The sequence below is a fragment of the Schistocerca piceifrons genome, chromosome 6 (assembly GCF_021461385.2).
Source record: "Schistocerca piceifrons isolate TAMUIC-IGC-003096 chromosome 6, iqSchPice1.1, whole genome shotgun sequence".
Classification (NCBI taxonomy): Eukaryota; Metazoa; Arthropoda; class Insecta; order Orthoptera; family Acrididae; genus Schistocerca; species Schistocerca piceifrons.
Window position 1 is genome coordinate 142,562,001 of NC_060143.1, and position 14,262 is coordinate 142,576,262.

General features: G+C 38.7%; 1 protein-coding gene across 1 annotated transcript in view; it reads right to left on the reverse strand.

Moving 5' to 3' along the window:
• The window catches only part of LOC124802525 (exportin-2), a 170,694-nt gene that overhangs the window by 37,568 nt on the left and 118,864 nt on the right, over nt 1–14,262 (reverse strand). The window contains exons 12-13 of the mRNA XM_047263370.1: nt 4,387–4,490; nt 4,148–4,304 (exon numbers count right to left, since the gene is read on the reverse strand). Coding sequence (XP_047119326.1) covers nt 4,148–4,304; nt 4,387–4,490 — 261 coding nt within the window. The remainder of the gene's footprint in view (nt 1–4,147; nt 4,305–4,386; nt 4,491–14,262) is intronic.

Consider the following 14,262-nt stretch of genomic DNA (forward strand, 5'->3'; position numbering starts at 1 on the left):
CCGAGGTAAGCCTGTTCCACCTCTCTAATCACCTTTCATCAGAAAAGATCAGTTCACAGTTCGGCCCTCTGGGCAAAGTCAGATACAACGAAAGCCCAAAATACCTGGGAGTCACTCTGGACAGAACTTTTAACATACAAAAAACACCTTTCCAACTTGGCCAAGAAGATACAAACGTGAGTGAACCTTGTGAGAAAGCTGGCAGGCAGTACATGGGGAGCAACCACATCAGTCCTCCGAGGAGCATCCCTTGCACTGGTATACTCTGCAGCAGAATACTGTGCACCAGTTTGGCTCCGAAGCGACCATGTAGTGAAAGTAGACATCCAACCGAACTCAGTTATGAGAGAAATTAGTGGTACAGTCCGGTCTACACCTACTTGCTGGCTACCAGTGCTTTCAAACATCTGTCCACCAGACCTCCGCCGAAAGGCTGCTCTCTACAACCTCTGTCAGCAAGTTTCTGAAAACAACTTGATCCCTCTTCATGACAATTTGCTATCACTGCCCAGGAAACGCCTCAAATCTAGAAGACCAGCACATGAAATGGGAGTCCAAATGTTATCCACAGGATTCAACCAGGACACAGAGTGGAAATGTCAGTGGCAAGCTGCAAGAACCTGAAACCACGAACTTGTAGACATCCAACAGTTCCAGTTCCAGGATTCCACCAACCAAGGGAGGTGTGGGTGCAGTTAAAATGATATCGGACTGAAGAGGGTAGGTGCAAATACAACATGCACAGGTGGGGCTTTTCAAGTGACAGTGTGTGTGACTGTGGTGACACCCAAACAATGAGCCACAATGTAAATGAATGTCCAATCAGATGCTTCCCTGGTGGCTTTAAGAAGCTCCATCAAGCATCCCATGAGGTACTCTACTGGATCGAGTCCATCAGCATCTGAGTGTAGTCTGAGCCGTTTTAAAACTTGTGCACTGTATATAATTTCACATGTTCATTTTTATATATATTTCTTTGTTTTGCTAAATGTGTATTACTGTAATTGATGCATATGATAGTAATAATAATAATAATAATAATAATAATAATAATAATAATTTGGTCCAGTGATCCTCTAGCTTTTTCATCCCTTCGGTAAAATAGTTTCTATCAAACTCTCCAAAACATTCGTTAACTGCAACTATCACTTCTTCATTTGATGACAATTTCTTCCCTGCAAGTCAAAGTTTCAAGTTAGGGAACAGGAAGAAGTCGTGTGTACGTCTGGTGAAAAGGTGGGTGAGAAACCAATTCACGCACTTTCACCATAGTTATCGCTGATGTGTCGGGTGGTGCATTATCCTGGTGAAAAAACACTTTTTTGCATGCTAACCTTGGACTATTGTTCAGTCAACAAAAGTTTCAAACGATCCAGCAATGAAGCCTACATGGGTCCAGTTTTCCAAGACTTATAAAAGGATCATTCCTTGGCAATCATAAAAAATAGTGCCCATTACCTTACAAGCTGACCAAATGGTCTTTGTCTTCTTTGGCACACTTTCACCAGCCTTTGTTCGTTGTTTTGATTGCCATTTTGACTCTGGTGTGTAATGATGAATCCAGGTTACCTGAGACACAAATTTGCACAAATCTCGCGGATTGTGATTAAACATCACCTGACATTATGTTGAAATGTTATGCTGGCTACACTTTTGGCCAACTTGAGGAATTGCAGCACCCACCTCAAACACAACTTCTTCATAGCCAGTTCTCCACACAGGAAATTATTCACTCACTCAGTTGAGATGCCTACAGTCTCAGAAATCTCACCAACTTTTATTCAGCAGTCTCATATTACCATATCATGAATTTTATCAACGGTTTACTTTGTGGTGACCTTAACTGGACAGCTGGAGCGAGCTTTGTTTTCCGTGCTTAGTCTTCAATGATGGTGCAGGGTCCACATGAACTTCATCCAATTCTGTTTTGATTTGTGTGGCAGCCCAACCCTTCGCATGAAATGTTTAATAACAGCATGAAACTCTGTTTTCTCCCTTTTTAATTGCAGCTGACACACTGACCAATTCAGACAACTATCAACAATTAACTGTACACTGTACATTGTTGAAATTCTTCATACAATCCTGGAAATAATCAAGCTCACCTACCATGCAGGTGCAATGAAAATGTTCCATTCTTTCATGGAAAATTACCACTTATCAAACTGCCTTGTATTAACGTCATCAAGTAGTTAAATGTTTGTAAGAACACAGTGGCATAATGAAATATAGTTCTGTAGGGTGTGACAGAGTGGAATGTGCAGTTAAATTTTAGCTGTGCTGCCAGGTTTCCATTCTGACAATCAACTTGGAAATCAGGACATACTCTGGAAGAAGCGCAATGGTGTGTGCTAATTATGATCACATTTAAATTGTTTAGGCTTTTTCATTAGTTCCCAACCTAACTCCTACTATGTAAATCTCTACATATTCTGAAAAAAACTGTACACCACTTGACAACATCTCTCTGCAAATCAAAGTTACAGCTTTTTTACTGAAATAATATGCCAACAATTCCAATGTAGTTACGAATGTTTTTGCAGGAGAGTCCACACCTGTGATAGTTCGAAGATAGTTTGTACATTATCTGGAAGAGAGACTACACAGGGTTTTTAACCACTGCCAACTGTCCTTCAGCTTTGACTAACACTTAAGTTACAGCCCAACCCAGCACTTCGTTCAATAGCATAACTATGAAAAACTCTACACAGTGTAGTTATTGGTTACGTTGGTAGTGTGAGGAGACAAAGCACTAGTGGTAGGAATTGTTCCAGCTTTTAATGAGTTCTACCAAAGAACTAAGAAGAACAGAGCTTAATAAAGATTACTGCATAATGTTTGTTAACATTACCTGAAAGCCGACACCTTTCCAGTGTCACCATTTCTGAATTACATTTCTCTCTCTCTCTCTCTCTCTCTCTCTCTCTCTCTCTCTCTCTCTCTCTCTCTCTCTCCATTAATATTGTTTCCTTATGAGTAAATGAAGGTAAATTTGTCATGATGATAATGTAAATGCAGATGGGAATTAACTGAAGGGATCAATAAAAAAAGTCACAAACAGTGGGAGAATGTTAATTCCAGGGACATGAAAGTGGTGTTACACTGTACTGCATTTCCTCTGATTCTTTCAAATGTTAATGAGCTGCAGCAACAAATTTCATGTTTATGTTTGCCCTGCCTTGAAATAGCACTTTCAGAATCTGAGGTTCCAAATACTAATTTGCTTTCAACATCACCTTTAAGCTGTTAAGCTGATACGGTCTCCATACACTCCACTGAAGTTCAGAATACTTCTAATATTCAGAATGGATTATGATAATTGGAGATCCGTAAATGAACATCCATTTGTGTATGCCTACATACACAGAATCTCCAAAGTACCATATGTGTTGTCTTTGCTCTAGAACATCGAACTGAGTGAGTTATGGAATCCATGGATCATAACAACATGAAAGCAGAACCAGGTACATTTTCAACCCAGCTAAGTTGGAGACCACATCAGTACTTATCTTCATGGAGATACTTATCCCATACTTAGCATGTGATCTTCTAACTTTAAGTTATAGCTAAAAATCTGTAATATTTCCATGGTATGAGATCACAACAAATGTGATATCTGAATACATAATGTGCAGATGTAATAATAACACCTACCAAGCACAAACAGATTATAAATATTGACAGTCATCGGATTTGTCACCAACAACAATTATAAAGTATGGAACTGGTGAATCCAAAGTTTATCATAATCACTACTCTGTACTATAATCAAACAATCCAGTTCAATCTACCATAAATTATCCATTTTGGCTACATTATGTCACTTACTTTCCGTGTTCATTTAGCATTCCGAAATGAGTGCAATAAGGATTGAAATGAGAGAAAATATAGCTATTCATCTTACAAATACCAGAGAATCACTTAATCACACAATGATGATATGACAGTCAACACACACTAATTTTAAGCATAGAAATCTTTAAGTGCTAGTCCGTTATGGCGTACTTACTACTTAGACTGAACTGAACAGTCCAAAAGAATAATACAAATATTGCTACACAGATCATTTTCTGGCAACACCCAGAAGGAGATATAAGCTTACATTTAACAGTTAGGTATTATTTTATCCACTTGTTAGCACACTTACTTGATTGATAAACATAAAGTTTCAAACAAATAATGATTGAAATGAGGTTTGCTTGGATTACGAGCAACCAATGCTAATTTCTGGGTCAATTTTGGAAGAAGATCACCAAGGTGTGGAATAACTTGAGCCTGCAATGCAGAGAAGCTCCTCATAATAGCTGAAACATTAAAATATTAGTTAACAACAATAAAGAAAGAGCTGAAATATGCCAACACAGATAGTATGAACCAACTTCTTACCTTTCATAACATATTCATTTTCTTGTGATCCAGGCAGATCCAACGCGGAAAACAGATTTGTTAGAAGTTCACGAGCAATGGTAGTCACTTCTTCAATTTTCACCCTATTAAAGACAATGCAATTCTTTGAAAATGTGTATAGTGTCTGTGGCGTATTTACCAAAAATGTACAGAAAAATACAAAAATGTTCACAATAACTGTAATTGTAGTATTAATGATTTTAATTATGGTATCGTCAATATGTGAAAGAAAAAAATGGATTGCAGAGATAAACAGTAACTAGGTACAGTGTACCTAGTTACCATATTCAAAGTTGTACAAACTACAGAACAAACACACAGAATCAGCAAAGGAAGATAAGCAAATCGAATATTAAAAACATATGTCATTTATTATCAAAGTTTGTAACATATGTAGCCTACACTTTCATCAATATTTTCCCTTTGCCTGACTCATGTTTGGCCCTAAGAAATAAACCATTTGCTCAGAATGAGATCAGTTGCCTTAAAAGTTCCTCTAATTCTGCTCAAGTTGTGTCACTTTCACCACACTATGAAGTAAGTCTTGTTATTTTTCCACACAGTAATTTTTATTCAGGCACTTGAGGCTGAAGAGTAGATACGACACAGGCCTCCAACATTTAACTATCATAAGTGTAATTAGTTATTATTGCAACCCACAGAACCAGTACATCATAGCTACAGCTGCATGACAATGTGCATTTTGTCTCATTCCACAACCTTGAAGGCATGATGGGACATATCACCACGAGGAGGAAACAACAAGAGAGTTAAGAGCCTGAGAGCCAAGGCGACTCACATCAAAGTCACTTTATCATACAACATAAATGATGGTATCACCAGCTCAATTTGTACACATTTATTGTTTGATAACTGTGGAAATTCAGACTCAAAGCAATAACATGGAAAATATAAGATTTTTACAGCGTCAAATTCAAAAATCAAAATGTCAAGGGTTAAATGTAATAACCATATTTATTTTCACGTAAACACACAAATTATACACTATTTTAATAAAATTTTGACTAAACATTGAAAAAATCTATAGTTTTGTACACTGGAAAAATTGGTAAGTTTTTTAGCCAGATTTGTGACATTTATGTGCAGCAGGATGACATGTTTCAACAGTATTAGTTTAGCCAAAGTTATTTTCATTTGGCATTCCAAATAAACAATTATTTTGTGTCCAGCTGTGTTGTTGCCACTGTATGTGTCAATGTCTGCAGACTGAGCACCAACTTCATCAGCCGAATCATCAAGATTATTGTTATTGTCTGCAATGAACAAACTATGATAATTTCATTATCAGAAAATTGTTGTTTTACAGCCAGTCATTTACGTCATTAACACCTATGTCCGAGCACTCTGGAACATTTGTAAATGCGTACTCTACATTTCTGTGAGGGAAATTTCATAAATAATGCACACTATTTTTTTACTTACATATTTATTTTTTATTTATTTATTTTCAGTAGCCCTTTAAGGTCCTTTAAAGTCTCCTTCCCTCTCTATGACTGAATCCCACTGTCTCGAAAGCTCTATTATTCCATGCAGGACACCACTTCTGCTCATCTGTCAAATGGCTGGGGTAACAGTGGTAGAATGTTCTTCCAGAAAAAGATAGCAACGTCGATGCATATGGTTTTTCAACTTTGGGAACAAGTCGAAGTCTAGTGGACTCATGTAGAGGCTGTTGGGAGGATGTGGCAACACTTCCCATCCATATTTGTGCAATTCTTATGCTACAACATTGCTGATATGCAGGCAAGTATTATCATGGAGAATGAGTGGCCCAGCCTCGAGCAACTGAGATTGGGTTTTGTGCATCTTCTGCACAGGTTTTGCATGAAGTGACAATAATATACATTGCTGTGACACTTTTTCCACAAGGGACTCTTATCATGATGATTTCTTGGTGATCATAAGCAAAAATCATCATTTTCTTGAGTTTTGACAGTGCATCAAATGTTTTTGGATGTGAAGAATCTGAAGCTTTCCACCCATTGGATTGTGATTTCAATTCCAGTTCAAAGTCTCTAATCCACAATTCACCAACAGTGACAGTTCGACACAAGAATCCTTGACCTTCATGTTCAAATTGAACAAGGTTGCAACGTCCAGGTGTTTCTGCTTCTCTTCAGCAGTCAAACAGTGTGGGCCCCATCTCTCACAATTTTTTCTCTTCTTCAAATCACTTGTCAGAGTATGGAATACTGATGTTGAGGGAATTCACAGGGTTTCAGAGAGTTCCTCAAAAGTCGCACTGCAATCTTCAAGAGCATCTGCTACAAGTTTCACACTTGGTTCACATGTTGACATTTTTGGCTTTCCAAGACTTGCATTATCGTCCATGCTCATACAACCTCCAAGAAAACAATTAACCCAATGTGAAACTGCACTACAGTCCACTGTAAACTCATCACAAACTTCACTTAATGAACTGTGGATTTCCATCAGGTTTTTGCCACGTAAAGTTTCAGTCTTGAAGTATGACCTCTTCAAATGTCACAGTACCCAAGATCCTTGCAGGATCCATTTCTATCTCTCACCAATTTTATGTTAGAATACAGAGCGAAAAAACAAAAATATGTGCTTCTTCCTCAAGCTCTCGACTACATCTGACATAATTTTGATTGTTGCATCGAACAATCCACAGTAATATCAATCTGTACATTATTCATGAAATGCCTCTCATAAATCCAACAATGAACTCCAACACGTCAATTTTATTTATTTAATGTGCACACAGCATCAGTGAACTTGCAAATGACTGGCTACGAATTTTTCCTGGTCTCCATGAGTGATGACTTGGCAACAAGACCCTATGTAAATTCAATCATTCAGGGTGTTTCGTAACCCATGTTACAGGCTTTTAGAAGTTGTAGAGGAGATTTAGTAGATAAAGTTTTGGAAATGAACTCTTGTCAGGAAATGTCCGTTTGGACACAAAATAAGTTTGAAGATCGGATCACTTTCAAATCTCCCCATTCACCACACCCACATAATGAAGACAATGAGCTCTGACCTGTGTGCTCTATGGGAGCTGCTGCACGTGACACCCTGCTGTTTGTTGCACAAGGTGTATCCACAATGCATGCTTTCATACTCATGATGCACAACCAAAGAGAGCCACAGTCAACCCTCCTAGTTGCAAACACACCAGTTTCTCATAGCTGTTGTTGGAGTCAGACAAAATTCGTATGTGATGGATTGAGGTGATCCAAAAAATGTTCTCCATACTTGAATTGTGTAGACTTGCAATTATATAGCACACTGTGAAGCAGGTGATTTGAAAGTGGTCCGATCTTCAAACTTATACTGAAACGATACATTTCTGGACACAGATCCCTTATAAAAATGTTATCTACTATGTCCTCTCTACAACCCCTAGAAGCCTGTAATAGGAATCGTGAAGCAAAATGTATAATGACATATTTACAGGTCTCAAAAAAGTGTCATCATGCCATTTTCCTTCTTCAATTAGCTTCCTCAGTAGCTTTATCTTATACACTGACAGCATAAATTTCACTTTGACGCTGCCACTGACAGATACAGTAAAACAACAACATGGCCTTCGGAGGCAGTTATGCTGCTTTTAGAAATTTTGCTACACTGGGCACAAAATCTTCAAAGACCTAATTTTTAAAAAGCAAATTTTCCATCCAAGCATTGTGTTGTAACTTATAAGATTCTTGCAAGGAGGACCCATTCACATGTTTTAAAGCATAGGTTTTTGTTTCCTAGGCACATTACTGCAAGCCACTTTTGTAATTTTGTCATTTTTATAGCCTTTTTGCAAGGTCATCTAATCTGGAAGCTAATGTCTTACTGAATAGCATCCAATAAAAAAGACCACTGATTCAATGGCATTATAAATAATAATAATAATAATAAATCCCCCCCATGAACCACGGACCTTGCCGTTGGTGGGGAGGCTTGCATGCCTCAACGATACAGATAGCCGTACCGTAGGTGCAACCACAACGGAGGGGTATCTGTTGAGAGGCCAGACAAACGTGTGGTTCCTTTTCAGTAGTTGCAGGGGCAACAGTCTGGATGATTGATTGATCTGGCCTTGTAACATTAACCAAAATGGCCTTGCTGTTCTGGTACTGCGAACAGCTGAAAGCAAGGGGAAACTACAGCCGTTATTTTTCCCGAGGGCATGCAGCTTTACTGTATGGTTAAATGATGATGGCGTCCTCTTGGGTAAAATATTCCGGAGGTAAAATAGTCCCCCATTCGGATCTCCGGGCGGGGACTACTCAAGAGGATGTCGTTATCAGCAGAAAGAAAACTGGCGTTCTACGGATCGGAGCGTGGAATGTCAGATCCCTTAATCGGGCAGGTAGGTTAGAAAATTTAAAAAGGGAAATGGATAGGTTAAAGTTAGATATAGTGGGAATTAGTGAAGTTCGGTGGCAGGAGGAACAGGACTTCCGGTCAGGTGAGTACAGGGTTATAAATACAAAATCAAATAGGGGTAATGCAGGAGTAGGTTTAATAATGAATAAAAAAATAGGTGTACGGGTAAGCTACTACAAACAGCATAGTGAACGCATTATTGTGGCCAAGATAGATACGAAGCCCACACCTACTACAGTAGTACAAGTTTATATGCCAACTAGCTCTGCAGATGACGAAGAAATTGATGAAATGTATGATGAGATAAAAGAAATTATTCAGGTAGTGAAGGGAGATGAAAATTTAATAGTCATGGGTGACTGGAATTCATCAGTAGGAAAAGGGAGAGAAGGAAATAATATTAGGTGAATATGGATTGGGGCTAAGAAATGAAAGAGGAAGCCGCCTGGTAGAATTTTGCGCAGAGCATAACTTAATCATAGCTAATACTTGGTTTAAGAATCATAAAAGAAGGCTGTATACATGGAAGAACCCTGGAGATACTAAAAGGTATCAGATAGATTATATAATGGTAAGACAGAGATTTAGGAACCAGGTTTTAAATTGTAAGACATTTCCAGGGGCAGATGTGGACTCTGACCACAATCTATTGGTTATGAACTGTAGATTAAAAGTGAAGAAACTGCAAAAAGATGGGAATTTAAGGAGATGGGACCTGGATAAACTGAAAGAACCAGAGATTGTACAGGTTTTCAGGGAGAACATAAGGGAACAATTGACAGGAATGGGGGAAAGAAATACAGTAGAAGAAGAATGGGTACCTTTGAGGGATGAAATAGTGAAGGTAGCAGAGGATCAAATAGGTAAAAAGACGAGGGCTAGTAGAAACCCTTGGGTAACAGAAGAAATATTGAATTTAATTGATGAAAGGAGAAAATATAAAAATACAGAAAATGAAGCAGGCAGAAAGGAATACAAACGTCTCAAAAATAATATTGACAGGAATTGCAAAACGGCTAAGCACGGATAGCTAGAGGACAAATGTAAGGATGTAGAGGCTTATCTCACTAGGGGTAAGATAGATACCGCCTACAGAAAAATTAAAGACACCTTTGGAGAATGGAGAACCACTTGCAAGAATATCAAGAGCTTTGATGGAAACCCAGTTCTAAGCAAAGATGGGAAAGCAGAAAGGTGGAAGGAGTATATAGAGGGCCTATACAAGGGCGATGTACTTGAGGACAATATTATGAAAATGGAAGAGGATGTAGATGAAGGTGAAATGGGAGATATGATATTGCGTGAAGAGTTTGACAGAGCACTGAAAGACCTGAGTCGAAACAAGGCCCCCGGAGTAGACAACATTCCATTAGAACTACTGACAACCTTGGGAGAGCCAGTCCTGACAAAACTCTACCATCTGGTGAGCAAGGTGTATGAGACAGGCGAAATACCCTCAAACTTCAAGAAGAATATAATAATTCCAATCCCAAAGAAAGCAGGTGTTGACAGATGTGAAAATTACCGAACTATCAGTTTAATAAGTCACAGCTGCAAAATTCTAACGCGAATTATTTACAGACGAATGGAAAAACTGATAGAAGCCGACCTCAGGGAAGATCAGTTTGGATTCCGTAGAAATGTTGGCACCTGAGGCAATACTGACCCTACGACTTATCTTAGAAGAAAGATTAAGGAAAGGCAAACCTACGTTTCTAGCATTTGTAGACTTAGAGAAAGCTTTTGACAATGTTGATTGGAGTACTCTCTTTCAAATTCTGAAGATGGCAGGGATAAAATACAGAGAGCGAAAGGCTATTTACAATTTGTATAGAAAGCAGATGGCAGTTATAAGAGTCAAGGGGCATGAAAGGGAAGCAGTGGTTGGGAAGGGAGTGAGACAGGGTTGTAGCCTATCCCCAATGTTATTCAATCTGTATATTGAGCAAGCAATAAAGGAAACAAAAGAAAAATTCGGAGTATGTATTAAAATCCATGGAGAAGAAATAAAAACTTTGAGGTTCGCCGATGACATTGTAATTCTGTCAGAGACAGCAAAGGACTTGGAAGAGCAGTTGAACGGAATGGACAGTGTCTTGAAAGGGGGTATAAGATGAACATCAACAAAAGCAAAACGAGGATAATGGAATGTAGTTGAATTAAGTCGGGTGATGCTGAGGGGATTAGATTAGGAAATGAGACACTTAAAGTAGTAAAGGAGTTTTGCTATTTGGGGAGCAAAATAACTGATGATGGTCGAAGTAGAGAGGATATAAAATGTAGACTGGCAATGGCAAGGAAAGCGTTTCTTAAGAAGAGAAATTTGTTAACATCCAGTATTGATTTAAGTGTCAGGAAGTCGTTTCTGAAAGTATTTGTATGGAGTGTAGCCATGTATGGAAGTGAAACGTGGACGATAAACAGCTTAGACAAGAAGAGAATAGAAGCTTTCGAAATGTGGTGCTACAGAAGGCTGCTGAAGATTAGATGGGATGATCACATAACTAATGAGGAGGTATTGAATAGAATTGGGGAGAAGAGGAGCTTGTGGTACAACTTGACTAGAAGAAGGGATCGGTTGGTAGGACATGTTCTGAGGCATCAAGGGATCACCAATTTAGTATTGGAGGGCAGCGTGGAGGGTAAAAATCGTAGAGGGAGACCAAGAGATGAATACACTAAGCAGATTCAGAAGGATGTAGGATGCAGTAAGTACTGGGAGATGAAGAACCTTGCACAGGATAGGGTAGCATGGAGAGCTGCATCAAACCAGTCTCAGGACTGAAGACCACAACAACAACAACAACAACAACAACAACATAATAATAAATATTTTCAATTTGTTTTTTGAAATTTTCAGTAACTACTGTCTTCCCTGAAAGGCTTTCACCAGTCACTGAATCCTGATGGATTCCTTGTCGATCTTTCCACCTCTGTATCCAACTCGGCTGGCAGTGAAGTCAGTTTCACCATTAGAAAGCCGGTTCTGTAAATTTACTGCTTCTTCTTGCAATGTTGGGCTTGAAATCAGAACACCAGTCTCCTTGTTTGCACTAAACCACATGAAAAGTGCATAACCTAGCAATGCATTCTTAGCCTGTTTTGCTTGTCACTACAAACTGTCCTTTATTTTCACTTATTTCCAGTTATTCTTCAAATCTGACACTGTAAAAATTCCAACACCAAATTCAGCAGCAATGTTTTATACAACAGTTCTCTTTTAATCATCCTTTGCACTGCAGTACTTTTGGACATCGTCCCACCTTCCCTCCCGATGTCATTTTACAAACGTAACAAATGAGAGCAATACAATACTGTACAATGCATTATTAACTTGTGAGCTAAAACCAAGCCAAAATCCACATATTGACTGACTTGCACTTCAATTCACGCTTTTGACAATTATCGCCATCATCATCGTCAGGAGCAACTGACGATCCAAACTCTGCTATAGTGGCCTTACATAGCCCATGGCAGCATGGCATTGATCAATAATTGTGTAATTATGTCACAGATGGTGTCAACATCTGCACTGGTGTGCCACCACTTCCATAATCATTAATTATTGCCGTCGTCAACTGTTGGCACTATTACTTCCATTGTATCAAAACATTAATTTTAGTGAGGGGGGGGGGGGGGGGGGGGGGGGAAGGAGAAAAATGAAATCACAGATGAAATGGAGATCCAACTTCCTGAAGGCTAGATAAATGATGACTCACTGTACTAAGTCTCCAGTTACCAAATCACAAAATTGATTCTTTTGGCAGTGAAGGGAAAGAACTATTCTTCTGACACAAAAAAGGAAAACTGCACCTCTCATTCTGACAACGCTTGAAGTCTTGTGATCATCCACATCATCAAAATTGCAGTAAAAAGAGCCCTTCTATTTCTATTTCACACTGGTTCCCACCACCGAGAATAATTCTGAGTGGCAAACAGTACACAAATTATTTTCCCACTCCCCACTGTTTTTGCAAACACTGCAATACATCAGAGAAACATAAGACTGGATTTATTTCCACGAAACACGAAGCAAACAACTGGTTTGTGATGCAGAATCTTTGTACATATGAGATGTATACAAACAAAAAGGTGCTGTTAAAAGGCGTGGTAAGCACTGTTTTGTTGTCAGTGAAGTGGAAACTTACAACAGGAGTCACCAATTCAAGTGAATGAAAGGGTGCCATATGAACTTCTGATAGAATCACTCTGATTCATGTGTGTCAATTGATGCCATATGAGCTGATAAATTTGGTAGAGAAAGGTAGTGTACTGGTTATTGGTAAATGCCATCTGCTTGTAACTACCATGGAGCTTAGTACTGGTAGAGTTGAGGCATCTGGGCTATAACTATGCTTGGAGTTAGAGTAGCTGAACAAGACAAGCAGTGAAGTCCCAGATCACTTTGTAGGATGGAGAACAAACTGCACCTCTCAAGGTTTATCTGCAGTGAGACGCACCCTCTCCATGACAACACCCAACTGACTTGATGCACGGATGGAACTGATGTAATAAACAATACTAGTGAATGGGAAGTCAGGACATATAAAACAGGAAGGGACTAAAAGAATAGCAAAGATAAGAAATACAAAGATGATAATAAAACATAAGAAAAAAAATACGGCCACCAGGACAGGCAGAGACAGACAAGCACAGCAGGAGAGTGTCAGACATAGGTAAGGACCCCTCCTCTCAGGGCTCAACATGCTGAGAGAAGTAATCCTCCCACAACTGTCCCACTCAAGACCCAGTATGGTCAAAACATAAACGTTGGGAATAAAACCCCTTTTATTATTGAAAACACAAAACCTGTTTAACTGTTCTTTAAGTAAGTAAGTATCAAGTATAAGGAATGCTTAAGGTGCTTGTATTCATAGAAGTCTGGTGAGAGGAGGGCACTCCAGTAAGATGTGAGCCACTGTCAGGAAGGCACTAAAGCTGCAAGGGCAGGTTGGCTGCCAAGTGGTGTATGTCCAAAACTAAACTTTCTCAGGACAGAATATTAAAAGTTTACAGTTCATAATTATATATTTCTTAAATAAATTGGAACAAGGCAGTAACTCATAAACATAAACTTTCTGACACAAACAAAAATCTCTTGCTGAAAGGTTTTAACTACCCCCATCTTAAAACTTTCAAAACCATTACATAAATAATAATAATAATAATAATAATAATTTGGGAAGGAGAATGAGCTTAAATAAAAGTTGACAACTTACTCAAAAAATAGAACTGTCACTTACTGTCAAGAGAAACTAAGAAAGGAAAATTAAAAAACACAAAATAATTCAGTCACTGTCATTATTTTGATGCTGTCACGGTGTTTCATCAATCTGTTTGTCACTGTTTAAAATGGTGCCATGACCACATTGGAAACCTTGAAACAAATATTGCTGGCAAGGGGTATAGATAGGTCCGCCATAGGTCCTCCCCCGTGCCCTTTCTGTGATGAATCTTCTATCAGGGTAAGGTGTTGAAAATGACAGGTTC